Below are 17,983 nucleotides of genomic sequence, written 5' to 3'. Positions count from 1 at the left end.
ATACATACATACATACATATATATATATATATATATGTATGTATGTATGTATGTATGTATGTATGTATGTATGTATGTATGTATGTATGTGTATATATATATATAATGTTCTTCCTCTAACCCCCACCCCCACCCCCCATTTTCGCATATGTTGAGGAGCGTGTCAGGTTACATTTCAATGTGTGTACTTGTATAACTATGCATGTGACAAATAAAGAACCTTGAATGTTGAATCTGATCCACATATTTGATAGGAGTTTGGAAAAAATTTAAGGCAACAGTTGTTGTGATTTCGCACTATGTAGATACAACTGAACTGAAGTTATAAAGAGGGAGAACACGTTTAGATTTGTCATTGAAATTTATCATTTTTAATTAATCAAAAACAAATACGCTTTGACAGTGTTAAGAACAAACCGGATGACACAAACTAGCTTAGAAAGCTTAAATGTCAACCACAGTTTGAAAACCTGTGTGATTACTATACACAATGTTATGCCGAAGCCTGGATTTGCCCATGACTGAGCGAAACTGTTTTTAAAGTAAACATATGTATACGTTTACATGATACGAATATTACAGGGACTTTGTATTGTCACATTAAGTTTTCATGTTTCTTTTTATGAAAAACAAAAAGACTCGGTTTATTATACAATAAACAGCAGTAAGTGGAAGTCCTCGGTACACATAAAATCTATTAACTTACTGTTTAATCGTTTTCCACACATTCACATTGATCTACAAATTCACCCCTCACCTTGTGCTGCAATGAAGCGTTGGTCGAGAAACAGAAAAATCAGGAAGGGCACCATTTTCCCTCTTAATTCATTGTATAGAATTCCAGGTGTGTATGTACAAGCATAGAAAACAATTGAAGTTAGACTTCAATTGTTTAGTGCTGAGAAAGTGCAGGAGATCCTCTGACTGCGCGTTGCAGTTTTCTTTTCCTTTCTTTTTCTTGGTGCTGTTTTCAGGGTGGAGCGAGTTTTTCCGCGCAAGGCAGGGATCACACCGAGTTGAAACAATTTAGCACGTAATATGCTTGGTGTACTTTTGTTGCGCTCCCTCATGTCGCTGATAGTTTTTGGTACTTTTCAGATTATTTTTTGGGGGGAGATAATTTATTCTCACAGATTAAAAAAAAACAACCCTGTAAACAAAAACCTCTAGAACGTTAAAATGTCGGTCATTTAATCACCAACCAGTAGCATAATGTTACTACTGACACTGTAATCCGCAAAACTGTCTGCTTTTGTGGATTATAAATGTGTCCCCTTACAGACCAGGAAACGGTGTTTATGCTGTACCGTGGTGAGGGTGCTATTGTTGATAATGGGTGTGAATGGTCTGTAACAACACTCAGCTGAGCAGAATATGTCACATGTTAACCAGTTAAAATGATGAAAACCCTTAAGCTGTTTTTCTGATTATTGTTGTTGTGGTTTTATTTACTTGCTTTCGTTACAGTTTGACTGTAACGAGAGCACAGACCGCGCAGATAGTCAGTAAGAGTTGATTTTATTGGCTTGGTGCTCTCTCAGAGAGCCAATCAACGCACGCGTTTGTCCGGCGTGTGGGTGCAGCCAACAGGAAGATGTGTTTTGTATTACGTAGAGATTTGTAGTTTTTTCTTCTTCTTTTGGTATGGTACTTTGCCTCCCTCTAGTGACTTACACAAAATAGAGCGGTCAAGTGAGCAATTACTGTTGTAGAGCACTTTTCTGTAACAGAAGGCGACACTCTTAAAGATCATTTTCTGTGAAAGAAGAATAGAAAGAGTCAGTTGCTGCCAACACCGACCCTGTTTTGTGAACTTTAGGGTAACCGCTGGGTTAGCTGGAGTTGATACCCAGGTTCATTACATCGTTTATCCTGATCACCAATGTTAGTATAAGTGAATCAAGATAACGGAAAGATACCCTGGATATGTTGAACGAGCTTGATATTATAAGGTCAAGGATGAGTGGCAAAGCTGGTTATCAGCTCACTAAGTTAACCAATCTAGGTACAAGTGTGTTCACATGAAGCAGGTGGTGTTCACAAAGGAAGATAAGTGTAACGTTAGAAAAAATTGAAGAAGTCATGCAATAGGAATAAAAGTAACAAAGCTGCTGTAAACACATCAGTGATGTATGTCATTAAATTAAGTTTTAAATGGCAGTTTTAGTCTTGATTCTTAATGCTACAGTCAGAGAATAAAAACAGAATTCAAATGCATGGCTAATCTAATGTCCATTCAAATGTGTGAATTCAAAGTATGAATAGGTGCTCTGTAGGATCATATATTAACACTTATAAAACAATAAAATGTTTTTATTTTTTTATTTATTTTTTTATTTTGGGGGGGGGAGCAATAAGGGAGGTTACGGGGTAATAAAGTTGGAGATACGAAGCTCGATTAATGATCAAGAGGGGAAATGCATAGACAGACACTACTGAAAAATGTTAGACCCTCCCTCTATCCACACACAGGAATGGTAATGCAATTTTTCAAAGGTTCACAACATAGGTTAGTATGGTGATTTACCCTGGTTAAAAGTGAACCTCTTTCATAAAACCAGGGTTAACCCCAGAAGTAACCTGGATGAGTCACTGTGCTGCTGGTCATATAACAACACACCATGTTAGGTTAAAATATAAATAAAAAATTTCAACCTCCTGAGTAAGCACAGTTCAACATTAAAAAAAGAAGAGTAAGAGTATTGAAGAGTATTGAAAAAAGAGAAGTAACTAATAAGATCATATTTCAGTAATTTCCAAAGCCCATTGAGTAGACAAGTATATGTTATTATAGCATGCTGAAAAAATGAGTATCATTAGGGAGAAGGGCATTTTATTTTGTGTATGTTGCGTTGTTGTGCCTGTGACTGTGAATTTGGGAGTTTGGGAGGAGATGGATATGAATTTATCAGATGCATATCTTTAATTTTACAAACAGTGGGTTTGTTTCTAATAAAGTTGCAGCTCAATGAATTACAGTATGTTATAGAATAGGATAGGATGCCACCTGTACAGTGCAGTAATGAAATTTCCTTAAATATTCTACAGTCAGCTGTTAGTGGTATTATAAAAAAAAGTGGACCACAAAGTAGTGGATCACGTAAAATCAGAGCATGGTGAGCAGACTGAAGCACAGTGCGCAGAGGTCACCAACTTTCTGCAGTGACAACCACATACAGACCTCCAAACTTCACATGCCCTACTCTTAATGGTTCAGCATACCAAGACATTTTTTATAATTTCCTGTTCCCAACTTTGTGGGAATAGTTTGGAAGTGGCTGCATTCCTTTTTGGCATTCGTGGTTCTCCACACTTCTTTATTAACTCACATGATCGCATTATCAAAGTGTGACATTAACAAGAGTGGCCATTAGGTGTCCCCGTCGAGATGGCTGTTAGATTGGTTTGAAGTCTCGACTAACTGAGAGAAAAAGAGTGTTTGGTCTGTGAGACAGAGCCATTCTCACCCATCCTCTGTTAAGTGAATGAAAGACCAGTCATTAATCATTCCCACCTGGCACACCTGAAAGAGGGAAAGAGAAAAAACAGAAATAGGAGGACGACAGAGAAACAGAGAAAAACAGAAAGGAAGCAAACACAGGGGTGGGCCTGTAACACATGGGGAATGCATATGTAGAGGAAGAGGGCGGGCTTTACTTCGTATCACTTTAAAATAAGAGGAAAAAATCAAATTAGTGAGAAGGAAAATGAAGAACCCATCTATACAATGTAAGTAAAAAAAAGTACTCTGACTGTGTGCTTTGGTTGGTAATTGAGGATAGGATTTGAGATGGTGATAGAGAGTTCGGGATACCATAAAAAATGGTGCTAACCAAGCACCAATTAATTTTAGAAGGTAATACAAGAGTGTGAGGAGAATTTTTAATTTTCCTTGCTTGTAAGTTTGACAAAAAGAAACAAAATAACTTACCCTGTTCCTGTTTTAAGCAGACAAATGAGTCTAAGCTGTGATTTAGAAGTTGTGGTTTTGTTATTTGTGTCCCAAGCATAGCAAAGGAAGAAGGTGTAAAATGAACATTAATGGCATCAAATATAAGTGGAGCATAAATGATAACTGAAGAGAAGATTTGACCTTACAGACTGAGTGTTAGAGTGGGGGTGTGTGGGTGAGGAATAGGGATAATTATGTTTAGTTTAAATTCTGTTGATCTGCTGAGTGGATCTACTGAAACTCTTTAAATTACATTTACATTTAGTTTTCGGTTCAGTTTTAATGACCCCAGTTTATCTATGGTGGCAAAGACCCTAAAATTATGTGTAGGATCAAATTTCGGATTTTTGTATGCTGATGATTCAAAGATTCAAAGCAAAAATACCTTTGAGACATGAATGATCTTATAATGCAGTGCAATGCATATTCTTAAGTCAACCAAATGCATTTAGAGTCAGGGCTGCAATTTGACAACGAAATTTTATTATTATTATTATTGTTATTATTTCTTTTTAAATTTTGCATCTGGATGTCACCACAGTTGATTTTTATAAAACAATAATCAAGTGTTAATAGTAAATAATAATAGTTCAATAAGTTCCAAATATTGTCATTAATTTGATAGGTTTAACAAAAGTATTGTATTAGCCTTCTAGGAATTACATCCATGTTTATACACAGTCTCCCATTTTCAGAGATAAAAACAGATGAACAGTTCCTGTGTTATTCCATGATAGATTCAGCAGATAAGGAGTGGTGGAGGCAGAATACTCTGGTTTCTCCTTTTTCTCCATTCTACCTTCTGTTTTTATTGTATCATGGTATTAGTTGCTTTAGCAACAATTAATGGGCATTTTAATCTTCACAGCTCGTCTGACTGTGAGTCCCAGCAGCTCTCAGCTCTATAAAGGAGACTTTGTGTCTCTGAGCTGTGAGGAGGACGACAGCTCTGCTGGATGGACTCTGAGGAGAAACACAAGCAAACAACACAGAACTCAGTGTGGAACAAATGGGTTTGGAAAACGAGCTGGTTCTTCCTGTAATATGCAGAACGTGTACCGATTGGACAGTGGAGTTTACTGGTGTGAGTCCAGAGAGGGTCCCATCAGTAACATGGTTAACCTGACAGTCACTGGTAAGCTGAGTGTGTGGAGTCAGTGTTGATGAAGCTGTGTGTAAATGGATGAAATGCTGTAGTTTGTCTCTGTGTTGAGGTGGATCAGTGATCCTGCAGAGTCCTGTCCTCCCTGTGATGGAGGGAGATGACGTCACTCTGCTCTGTAAAACAAAGACCACTCCCTCCAACCTCCCAGCTGCTTTCTATAAAGATGGCTCCCTCATCAGGAAGCAGCCTACAGGTCACATGACCATCCAGCATGTTTCCAGGTCTGATGAAGGCCTCTACAAGTGTAACATCAGCGGTCATGGAGAGTCTCCATCCAGCTGGATCACTGTCACAGGTGACACACTCACCTGTCTGTGTTTCTGCAGCTTTCAACATTCACAATGTGACGACAACTTAATGACTGTGTTTGTTTTATTTTAGGGGAGCACACCACCACACCTCCACCTACATCCACACCTCCACCTACATCCACACCTCCACCTACATCCACACCTCCACCTACATCCACTGCTCCTCCTGCTTCTATCTCTATCACTGTTTCTCCATCACTCTCTCCTGCTGTTCTCTCTGTGATGTCAGTTTTTGGATCACTGCTTCTTATGGTTCTACTGGTGTTACTAATTCTACTGATGAGGCGATTTATTCACAGAAAACCTGAAGGTGAGGAAATTTTCATATATATATATATGTGTGTGTGTGTGTGTGTGTGTGTGTGTGTGTGTGTGTGTGTGTGTGTGTGTGTGTGTTTTGCAAACGTATTCTGTTGTTCTTTCTGGACATAAATGAAGTATACATTGTGACACTCATGAAGTAATTATACTCATTTTTATTTTGGTTCATTTCATCGTAACCTGAAGAAGACGACATCAGAGATGATATCAGATACAGTGAAATCAAAATCTCAAATCCTCATCAACAGCCAATGAGGCTATATCAAAAACCAATAGCCTAGGCAAATGTTGAAAACTAGGTTCAGAAAGTCTTATTAGTGAATGACTTGGAAAAAACCTTTCATTTCTAAAACATCTGCTTCTAGGTTTTATCTTTTTGATTGAGGGGACACAACAAAGCTCTTCTTTGTGGATGTTATCTTCGTCAATAAACACAGTGGTGGCTTATTAGAACTTGAATCCAGAATATTGTGTAATAAGAGGACAAAACTCTGTCAAGGCACATCATTCTCAAGGCACTATTCACTTGGGAATATTATTATATTCTGTTTATATATTTATTTTATTTCATTTTTTTTAAACATACTATACGAAGTTTTTAGTGCAGTAAAAATCAGACAAGGGTAGCATGAAAGAAAAAAAAGCAACTATTAATAGAAAAATTGGATTATTCAGTGTATTCAGATACACAGCTGCCCTCATTTTTTAGGCACGTAACATTTCTGGACCCAAAACTTCATTTTACTGCTACTTGGTCACGTTTTTTCTGCTGGCTGTGTATTTGTCATCAGTGACATCAGTAGTGGCTCATCCTGCAGCATTCTTTGTTCTTGAGATGCTTTTAAAGAGTTGAGACATACTTCAAGATGACAAACTGATTGTTTTTCAGGTCACAGACAGGAAGGCAGAGATAAGGAGACAGGACCTGAGATTACAAAACCAGATCAACACATTGTGTAATAGCAGAGGCCTAATACTAGAGGTGTAACATCAGAAAGTGTTCTGGTTATTGTAGGGACCAGACTTGTTTTGATGGTTGTGGACCATAGATTGCAGAAACTGCACCTTTCCACTACACACATGGTCTATAATTAATATCTAATGGTTTAATTTCACATTAGCATGCAAATGAAATAATTCACTTTATTTATCTTAGATTAGATTTGTTTAAGTGATGCAACCAAAACTTAGTCAGTCTATAAATGTTCACACTGCTCACCTGCTGAACCGTTCACACGCTTGTTTTTTACATGCTGGACTGCCTGTTTGTCAGCCTGTGGTTAGTCTGTTAACATAACACAGCAGCTCTGTGGTTGTCCAGTTTCCTGTTTCTAATGAAACACCTCAACTGCTCAGGTTTCGCTGCAGGGCTGTAAAAGGGATTTTTAAACTCTGTGTAGGTACAATACATTGACTAAAATATTCATTTTTAAATTATAAATTTTATGTATTAAAAAATAAAAATGTACAGTTCTGTTATTCATACCTATCATCTGTCTTACTTGCACCTCAGATAAGGTGCCTGCACCATCAGCACAAAGCAGCTGTTTCACTGCTAATTTGAATACTGGACACAAAAGCAGTAGCTGAAATGGTTTTGCATCATATTTAAAATATTAAAAGTAGTATAAAAATGACCGTACTGTCTGCAGTGATGTCCTCTGTGTTTTATTGTGCAGAGACTGATCTAGCTGCAGTCTACTCAGCAGTGAGAACTGAAGACGTCAGTTATGGGCAAATCACCATCAAAGAGAAGCAAAGAAAGTCAAAGAAAAGAGGTACAGCTGCTCTTCTTTGTCTTCATCATGGATAAGAATGCGAGGAAGAGTCCAGCAGGTGTTGAGACTCCTGTCTGGATCAGTCTGACACTGTTTACTAATTACTCTTAAGCTAAGCATTTTTATTTAAACAGGGCTGAAGTCATGAAATAATTAACAGGGAAATGCATTAAAGTGCGAGGTCATCACAGTTTTTCCACCCCCAGAAACAAGTGATGCTGACACTTAACCCTTATGAGTTTCACAAAGCTATGTGCATGTATGCTTCAGCTTTATGCAACTTGTGGTTACTGTACACACATGCACAAGTGTGATTTCCCCTCTCATCTATAGAACAGAAAGCTCCAGCAACACTTGAAGCACAGACACCAAATTTATTGTCTGTTCAGACTTGTAAGCCCATCGCCTTATACTTTTTAATCTCTTCTGTTCATCATGAAAGATGCATAATGTGAAGTTATGGCAGAAGCATAGAAAATCACTATTTGCACCAAAAGTTATAAAACCTGTAAATATCTGCAAAGAAGAAGCGCAGCACAGTTTTTGCACTTAGTGTGACGTACACGCATCCCGTGATTTTAGCATGTTTTCATTAAAACAGTGCTGTGATCAGTTGTCTGCTTTAAATATAACCTTTAGTATCACTTCTGTTCTCTTCTTTCTTGACAGTGAAAGTGTTATTCCTATTTACACAATTTAAAAAAGTAAATAATCTAAATAGTTTTTTGTGTTGCTTCTAATGTAATGGTAAGTACCAGTATGACTACTGCACTGATGTCTTCTTTGTGTGTTTTATTGTGCAGAGTGTGATCCAGCTGGAATCTACTCATCAGTGCGAACTGGAGACGTCAGTTATGGACAAATCACCATCAGAGACAAGGAAAACAGATCAAAGACCAGAGGTACAGCTGCTCTTCTTTGTCTCCATCATGTGTTTTTGTCCTTCATAAGGACGATATTTGTTGTAAATATTGAGATGCTATTTGATTATCTGTAGTGGATCCTCTCAGCTGTTACTAACATGTTGCAGCCTGTGTTGGAGGATGGTGAGAGGTCAAGCAAGAAATCCTTCTTTATACATACAGGACAGACGTTACGAATTTCTTTTAGGGACACTAGAGGAGATTCCACCGAAGTGAACACAGTCAGGGATTTTTTGTTGGGATAAATGAGCTGCAGGCTGTATGAGTACCTCAGAAACACCTCTGCTCATATGCATCCAGGCTTGTGTGACACATCCTTGCAACCATTCATGGGGTTTGATAATTTACTCAGACCATCCATCTGTTTTAAAAGTTGAAGGTTTTGAGAGCTTATTGCAGGGCAAACACAGGAAGACAAACTCAAATTCTCATGTATGACCAAGTTAAAATCAACATCTAATTTAACATGCATGTCAGAGGCCACGTGGCAAAACTAAGTAACAGTTCCCTCTAAGCTGAGCGCGTGAGCAATCGCACACTGCTGACACAGTCTCCACACAGAAAACCAGCGGAATTAAAATAAGTACATGTGTTTACTTTAATTTCAATTCAGGCTGGATTTTTTTTGTGCGCAGTGCAGATTTTCTGTGGGGAGACTGTGTCAGCAGTGTGCGATTGCTCACGCGCTCAGCTTAGAGGGAACACTGGAACATTTAACATGTAAGAACTGTGATGAATTGTCCATATCATCACATTTAAAGCAACCCTGCTTTAAAAATGACATCATTAAGTCCTGACACTGAATCAAACTAACAGTGTCTTAGATAAAATGTTTAAATTAACATCATTTCTCACACAAATGCAATGAATTAAATTTATCATTTATGTGTTATTGTATAAAAAAGTCTGAGCATTAAATATATTTGATGGCTCTGAGGTGATTCACAATAACAGGTAACTGGAACCTGGATTGTAGCTCCATCAGAATCAGAATCAGAAAGACCTGAAATATACGACAGAGCAGCATGACGTTGAAGATAAGCAGAGGGCACAAACAGGCAGTAAGAAGCTGCAGAGCTGCTCTGTGTTGTTCATATGGATGTGTTCTGATAAAGTTTGAAGTTCTTTTTTTAGCAGAGTATCACAAAAAAAGGTTGGTCTATATGTCTGAGAGTAAGCTTAAGCATTATACTATAGACTATTACAGTTACAATCTTCATAAAAGCAACATTGTGCATTAACACCTGAATTATAAACATCTATATTTACATATCTATAGCCTCCTCTTTCTGAAATGTTTTTTGAGCCGTGAACGCAGTTAAAGCGTTTCATCAGAAACAGGAAACTGGATGACCACAGAGCTGCAGTAGAGTTTAGCTTAAAAAGTTTTAAAGATTGACTTCTCATCATAGTCCTGATGATAGTGTGTATATGTAGTGATAACGTATTGGTCTATACAGTACTCTGTGGTAAAATGAAACAGGAAAGATGACCACAGGGCCTCTGAAACCTGCTGGCAGGTTCTAAGAAATCTGATCATGATGCTTACTGGGAAATAACTTCTTTTAACACATCCTGTATACTGACAGCACTTTCTATGTTTCACTTCCAGCACTCGTGTCCTGTTAGACACCGTTCCTCATTATGCAATGACATTACATACCTTTTAATTTTTGTAACCTGGCGCATACAGATGCACTCAGGTTGAAGACATGAGATTTATTTTTGTTTTCTTCTGGCTCACCTGAAGCACCAGTAGTGCACCAGTGACAGGCCTGTGGTAACGTCATCGTTAGTGTATGCAACAACAAATATGGTGACTATAAAGTAGAGTTAATAGATTATTGATCCTTATGCAGCCATGAGAAGACCACAGCCAACAAATTCTAAAGTCTGAAGATAAACTGATAGAACTGGAGTGAGATACATTTACTTTTTTCCAGCAGAACTTTTTTAAAAGAAGAATTTCTTGCCAACTGTTGTTTTCACGTGGACACATTTTAATCACGTTTAAAGTGACATCACAATGACGTGAATGTTTCTAGCTCTAGGTTTGAGTCTTGGGTCGCCTTTCAGCCTGGACATTAAGCTCAGCACCAGGACTTTTTCATAATTAGAAATCCGAGGGCTAAATTTGGTCTGTTTTTATTCTTCATCTGGTCATACGATGGTTATTTGCGCCCATCAGGGAATCACAACTTGAGCTTTTACTGAGAAATGTTTATCTCTCATCAGGCTGTGGGTCAGTAGCAGCAGAGGTTTATAGTGATTGTGAGACGTTACCTGTGATGAGGCACATGATCAATAGTGGGTCAGTGAGACAACTCCCACTAGGGATTAAATACTTGGGACTCTCCACAATTTGACTTTAGAACTGAAGAAGAAGAGACGTGAAATGTCCAGAAACGTGATGAAGTCCAGTCGCCTTCTTTCCGAGCTCCTATACAGACACAGAACCACACAGATGGTGTTTTTGGAGCTGTAAGAATTTGGACTGTTTTAACTGGGAACTGAAGGAGCTTTGAACGGGCTAATTGTGTATTTTATCACTTTAACAAGTGTTTTTAAGATAACATGGAACAAAAACAAAGCCTTAATTACAACCTTAAAAAAATTGTAGACCCTGAACAACCAAGACATCAACAATATAGAATTATATTCTTATATAGTTTTTGTAGGAGCAACTTCTTGAGCCACGCCTCTTTTTTAACATTTCATATGAAAGGAAAGAGAAAATAAGAAGTGATTTTCTTGTAATGCATTAAAGTCTTGAGCAATAGTTCTCCAGCATCTCTGAAGACTTAAAGTTTTGTTTTGGCTGCTTTTTCACTCATTTTCATCTTTCATCTAGTTTCCATTTTCAGAGGTACATTTCTCTTTTTGTTAATTTCTTAAGCCACTTAACAATCATTGAAGTACAAAAAAATCACCTAACTTAAGAAATGAACCAGTGTTGTGTTTACACATAAAAGAAACCAAAGCAAAACTATTTTTTTCTAAAAAGCACACATACACACAGCTTGTGTCCCATTGCAGACAAGAAAAAGAAGGAAGACCAACTTTCTTAAATGTCCAGTGAGATTTATTATGCAGTCATCTATATTTATCTATATGTTTATTTTGGTTCATTTCAGCCAGTGGAGAGAAATCTGGAGGTGATGACATCACATACAGTGACCTCAAAATATTACATCATCACCAGCAGCAGCCAACCAACCGGAGCAGAGGTATTGTTTTGTGTGCTGTGTGTCTGTCAGAATAAGGAAGGTCGAGTCAATAAAAAATATCAATAAAAACTAAGGTTAAAGTGATCTCTCTGCTTTCAGCTCAGACAAGCTTCTCATGTATTTGCATCCATCCTTGACATCAATGCCATCTTATGCTATCAACAATTGCTTGTTGTCAAGTTTGCCTCCCATAGAGACTGTAGCATCTTCATTTCACAGGCGTTACTGTTAACAGTGGCTGGAGCTAAGATGCCAGCTGCTTTTACTGATTGTTTGCACGTTGTGGATAAGCCTCTAGTCTTTGGGAGAAGATTACCATGCTAGACAAGCTTCCTCTGGATCTACTTTCACTTGTCCTGAGATCAGCTTGCTTTGTGTGGAAACACAGCTAGGATCAGCAAAAAGAGGAGTTTCTATGTTTATCACAGATATTCTCTTTTTTTGAAAAACTGAAGGGGAACATTAATCTCTAGAATGATCATTTTTAAGGGCAGGGACTTAAACATTTAAGGAATCATTTCCCTTCTACACTAAAAGTGACATTGTGTGGTTGTTACATTTACAAGAGACAAACATGTAATTTGAACACAATGACTTTATGTTTCTATGGTGAACGTAATTAAATCATGTAGGATCTGCTTTCAACAACTTAAAACTAGTTAAATTTATTCATGTATAGCAAGAGTGCGTAACTGCCTGGATTTGCGATATCACAATATCACAATATCACGATATATCACATGCAATTTCAAACACATGCAATTTCAAACACATGCAATTTCAAACACATGCAATTTCAAACACAGAAGACAGAACACACACACACCACATGTATGCTATCTCTAATTATTGTGGCTTAACCTGTCAAGGACAGAAAAGTAAAGAAAATTCGGTATCAATCAGCTTTCCCACTTTTTTTTTTAGTTTGGATTGACAGTTTGATTTTGCAGTGTTTAGCACTGTTGCCTCAAAGCTAGAAGATCCCAAGCTCAAATCCATCATCATGCAAGGCCATTTCTGTGTGGAGTTTAAATAAACATTAAAAAAATCATTGAGTGAATTTCCATGCGGTTAAATTGCTTTATTTGAGCATTATGCAATTCTTTTATTCCAACTTTATGAACCAACTTCATTAACTCATGATGAGTGAACTTGTTTACCTCAGTTGAGTCCAACTGAATTCAGTTGAGTTGACCCAGCCCGTGCAAATTGTGCTTGTCCAATAAAAGTACTTAATAGAAAGACATTTATTAATGTGGAAATCCTTTCCATGATTATTCTAACTTCATTTAAAGAGTCTCGATGCATGCTCAATAATGCAGATAAGTAAAAAGAGTTTAAAGAGTTATTCTTTGGAGTGATCAACAAAGTCAAATTCTGGTTGACATAAAATTGTCATGTGCGTCTTTTTTTCCTCCAGTTTAATGGATTTAGGACACAGCTGTCACTCATCTGTACATCAGGGTTGCAGGAGGCAGGAGTCTATTCCAGCTGTCGTAGGGCCAGAGACACCCTGGTCACCAGTCTATCGCAGAGAGACAGACAACCTTTCACACTCACACATGTGGGCAACTTAGAATCATTAACCTAATCCCACTAACTTGCATGTACCCATGGAGACACAAAGTCCACGCAGAAATGGCCTTGTCTGTTTTGCTGTACGCCAGGGACGACAAGGCTGCTTCTCTGCAACTTTGAGCAGGGGAATGAGTCCTTACTGTCGTCTACTGTTTGGCATTTCGCGGTAAAATGTGTGTTCTTCTTTTAATATTAATCACAAATAACCAGATATAATGGGCGGGTCCTTGTTCTTACTCAGTTAAACTATATCATGGACGTCTGGGTGCTGAACTTTATTGTAACACCCGGGCAAACAGCTGAAAGAATTTGGCCCCAGGATTCAGTCTATAATACTACAAAGGATACAGTTTATTAAAGTGATTGAATCCCTTTCTGTGGGTCTTGGGCAAATTACTTTGCCAAAGGATAATGTTGAAGTTTGGATTTATGCTCATATTTAATGATTTATGAGTCCCATGTTAACGTTCAGTGTGAGCACAGGATGTGGTTTGAACTTAGTGAAGAATTTAAGGGAGGTGAAACTCTAAAAGTTCAGGCAGTCAGGAAGGAAACCACTGCCTGGTTGTTTTGCACTCTTTGGTCAGTTGCAGCCTTTTTGCTGTTATCCACAGAATTCAAGTTTCTGAGCCGCCTGCTGGAAGTTCAGAATTTGTCTTTCTCTGAGTTTGGATAGAACACCTAATAAAAAGATTACCTAAACATGTGAATATGTTTCCAATTTGGATCCTCCAACTTAAATTTTCGTGGCGCTCATCAGTATGTTTTTTTGAAACAGGGAGGCTCTGAGTCGCACTTCCTGGTTGGTCTATTTCACATTATTTGTGACAGTTTGGCTCCAAGACTATTAATGTGAAAATTGAGGCACCATTGATGTGGATTTTTTTAAAATAAATGAGTGAGTTATTTTAACTCTGACTGGTCTCATATTGTTTGAACTGTGTGTTCTTGTGTTTTCAGAGCTTCCATCAAATCCAGATGTTGTCTACTCCTCACTGAAGAAATCTGCAAGTCCAACCTGACAACCAGCTGCTGGTCCACACAGGCCGTCAGACCAGAGGGCTTTCGTTATAAAGCAGATGTGTATGTATTCTGTTTGATCTCTTCATTAAATGCACTCACAGAACTGCAGACGGACAAAGAAAAACTGAATGTGGTGATGAGACGTTTTTGTAAAGAAGCTCAAGTAAATGTATTTTTGTCACACTGCCTCTCTATGTCTGCAAGGCCAAAACAGAAACATTATACTGTATGTATATGCTGTATATTATATAGTCTATAACTGATAAATAAACACAACGCAATGTATTTAAAATAATCAGTAACTTGTGGGACCCTGCTGTCGTCTCCACAGCAGAAACCTTTTTTTTTGTGCAGGATCAATAAACTTTGGTCGGACTTGTTGTTCTTCTCGTGTGGTTCTGTGGGTTTCATGAAGCTCTCTGATGGAAAACATGAGTTGCTGTGGCTAACCCATGCACGTCTCCACAGAGCAGATAGAAAACAACAAATATCAATAAAACCACAACCTCAGACTGAGAGCAGCACTAACATCACTCAGCGGCTGGAAACTTCACACAAAAGCTTGAGAAGCTCGTATGTGTCTGTGTACAGTAAGTTTAGATTCAAGGAAATGAAATATGTGAGACTTTAGATGCTGTTTGAAATAAATACGTCTCCATCAACAGATATTTTTCAGATGCATCTTAGTTACTGTGTTGTTGATATCTGTGGTTGTGCTTGCACAGGACACATAGTGACGACATCTGTCCTCATTCAGTGTGATGATGATGATCTCGGTGTCGATTCAGTCAAAATCGGGGTCAGATTATGCGGCCATAACAAATGCACACTAACATGAATCATGTGTTTCTGAAAGAGAGTAACTTCTACTGATGAAATTAGGAAAGAAATTAATTAGCGTTCATCAAGGTGACGTGTTGTACTAACAATCAGTGCTGCAGTGCATTTAATTGATTTCATTTTAATTTATTTTGAGTTTCTGCAAAATACCAAATACCACTGGGACCCATCATATGACACGTTTTTATTATCAAAAAGGTGAACTAAACCATTCATTCATAATTTAGAATAATCTGGAATGAATCAGGAGAGAAAATCTAAGATTAGCACTGGTTCAGGTGGAAAAGTGAGACTTGCATTTAGCAGCAGTCTGTGTGGAAGCTCGCTTGCATCGCTTGTTGTTGCTTTTTTGTTTGCTTCATTTTTCAAAGCAGCGCCTCGAGTTTGTGTTAGAGTGATTTTTATACAGTGTCTCTCTGGTTACTTCAATCCATGCTTACACACTCCTCAGTAAAACATGAATTTAACTTTGTTCTCAGAAAGGTAGGAAGAGGTTTGAGCTCTACATGTTTGTTATTATAGGTATGAGGATGAGTGTCATCTGTTCAAACCCAAATAATTATCTGTCTGTAGATGTGATCACATCAGTTTTGTGCCTAAACTGTCCCCACGGTCTTTCCGGCCACTTTAATTATATACAATCAATAACTGGTCAGTTTACAGCTGACTGTACGTAGCTGATTCCAGCAGCATCCACAGACAGTAAAAAGCACTAACCACAGCATAAAGCACGGTCTGGTGCTGCCATCTAGTGACACTGAAGAGCTCCAACCACTGATTTTAGGATCATTCTGAGTCACTTTAACTGCCTCGTGTAATTTCGACTTCTTTTTATCTATGTTTAAAAAAACGTATATTACACAGACAGACACATCTATACTACAATCATTGTAATATGATGGTATGGACATTATAGTGTGACTCATTTTAATCTGACATTTCATTCTTTGCTCAACTAGACTGTGAAAAGCACAGATGTTTACAGCATCTGTATAAGATATTTGTATAAGTCAAATAGATGCTGCCACTCACAGTGTCCTATATAATGTTAATGCAAAGTTTCTTTTCTGCATGTCGATGCTGTAGAAAATTCTTCATCTATGTTTCATGTGATGACCAGAGCTAAATATAAATACAGCTTCTTACATATAGGCCTATAGCTTTTCTGCTCCAACTGAGCATTCAAAGCCCCTTTTGGCATATTTGCCATGCAGACTGGAATCGAACCACCGACCTCCACGATTAGCAGTTGACTTTGCTCTACCAGGTCTGGATTGGTTTCAAATTTGCAGTGATGTACATTTAGGTCAATGTTACTGGCCACTTTATTGGGTACACCCCTTCAACTGCATGTTACTAGAAATATTTAATCAGCCAATCACATGGCAGCAAGTCAATGTATTTAGACATGTAGCAGCTTCTTCTCATGCTTTGTGGACTCAGTCTGAGTGAATTTTAACCTGAGTGTTTGTGAAACTTTTTTCCTCTGTTGGATTTAAGGTGTCGGTCACTGTTTACACTGACCTCAGTGTATTTTAAGTTCTTTTCTGGTTTGAGAAAAGCATTGTTTTAACTCTACTTTGACAATGGTGGGAACTAAACAAAACCTTTGTAATTCAATACTTTGTGTTCTTGTGCAACATTTGTATTATTGTAAAAATCGCTGTAACATCAACAGACGAACAAATTACCAACTACTGACCAAAACAGGGTCTTGTGCTGCCAGTGTAGTGACACTGAAGTGCTGACAACTAAGTGAGTCGACTGCAGTTCTCTGTAGAAGTTGGACTCTGACAGAAGAGTAAACAGTAAACAAGTATTAGAATATAAAGCTATTACAGTTACTTTCAACAAAAAGAACATCGTGGGGGTGAAAAGCCTTATTTTTATCATAAGCACATGTCTAACATTTGCACCAAACCTTGAAAATCCAGTCCAGCACTTTAGTGACGTGTGCGATTCACATCATCAAATGTGCTGAAGCTGTGTGATGCTATCAGCTCTATACGGACCTCTGAGGAATATTTCCAGCACCTTGTTGAGTCCATGCCAGGAGGGATTATGTCAGTTCTGAAAGCAAAAAGACGGTTCAATCCAGGACTAACAAAGTGTACCTAAAAATGTGGCCAATGAGTATTTTTCGAAGTCGCAAAAGTATGACGTCACAAGAAGGTGATTGGTTACTTGTAATGTGGACCCTGGAACAACATTAATTATGATGATGTGGGAACAACGCCAACACGAGGATATCAGATCGTCCAAAGACATCAGTCATAGGGCCAGTAGGTGGCAGCAGAGGAGCTTCAGAATGCTCAACAAATGGTGGTTTTCATCTGACCTTTGACCTGTCTCTTGATAATAATGATAACTGTTAATAATAATTTAAAAACTGTCTCACTGTCAACAGCAGATGAGTCTGTTTCTTGTGCATTTTCAGTTCCTGATCCAAAGAGATGAATTGGCTCAGACTGATGATCCAACAGTTTTATTCGTATTCTTTATTCTTTTAATTACGATTACATTTGTGGAACTTTTAGTTTGTTTAATTTTGGCTTTGCTCATCTCTGCTATCTGTTCTGAGGCGAGGGTGATGAGGCATTTGCTCTTCAGGTGGTAGAAGTTTAGAAACTGCTCTTCACAAAGACGCTGAAGACCAAAGGCCTGTAGTATGAAGCAGAATTTTGTCTTATCCAGGTAACTTCAGGATTAACCCTGGATTTTACTGTACTGAATGTTGGTTCATTTTACTCACCTAACCTAACCTTTTCCACAGCAGGTGGTAAAATCAAAACAAACAGAAGGCGAGAAAGAGAAAGAGAAAGAGAGAGAACACACCTCGGCAGAAAGTCAGTGAAAATGGAATGA

At 38.0% G+C, this 17,983-nt stretch overlaps 1 protein-coding gene across 1 annotated transcript; it reads left to right on the top strand.

The window, feature by feature from the left end:
- Positions 1 to 5,552: 5,552 nt before the first annotated feature.
- On the top strand, positions 5,553 to 14,441 carry LOC102295156. Its single transcript, XM_005951508.2, has 5 exons — positions 5,553 to 5,738; positions 7,429 to 7,527; positions 8,331 to 8,429; positions 11,585 to 11,677; positions 14,216 to 14,441. The coding sequence occupies exons 1-5, from the start codon at positions 5,651 to 5,653 to the stop codon at positions 14,275 to 14,277; spliced, it is 441 nt and encodes a 146-aa protein (XP_005951570.2). The 5' UTR covers positions 5,553 to 5,650; the 3' UTR covers positions 14,278 to 14,441.
- Positions 14,442 to 17,983: the final 3,542 nt, after the last annotated feature.

This window comes from Haplochromis burtoni, unplaced genomic scaffold (assembly GCF_018398535.1).
Source record: "Haplochromis burtoni strain Fernald_Lab_line unplaced genomic scaffold, NCSU_Asbu1 Contig_1043, whole genome shotgun sequence".
Taxonomy (NCBI): domain Eukaryota; kingdom Metazoa; phylum Chordata; class Actinopteri; order Cichliformes; family Cichlidae; genus Haplochromis; species Haplochromis burtoni.
The sequence above is the reverse complement of the archived record's forward strand: the minus strand, read 5'-3'. Positions and strand labels throughout refer to the sequence as shown.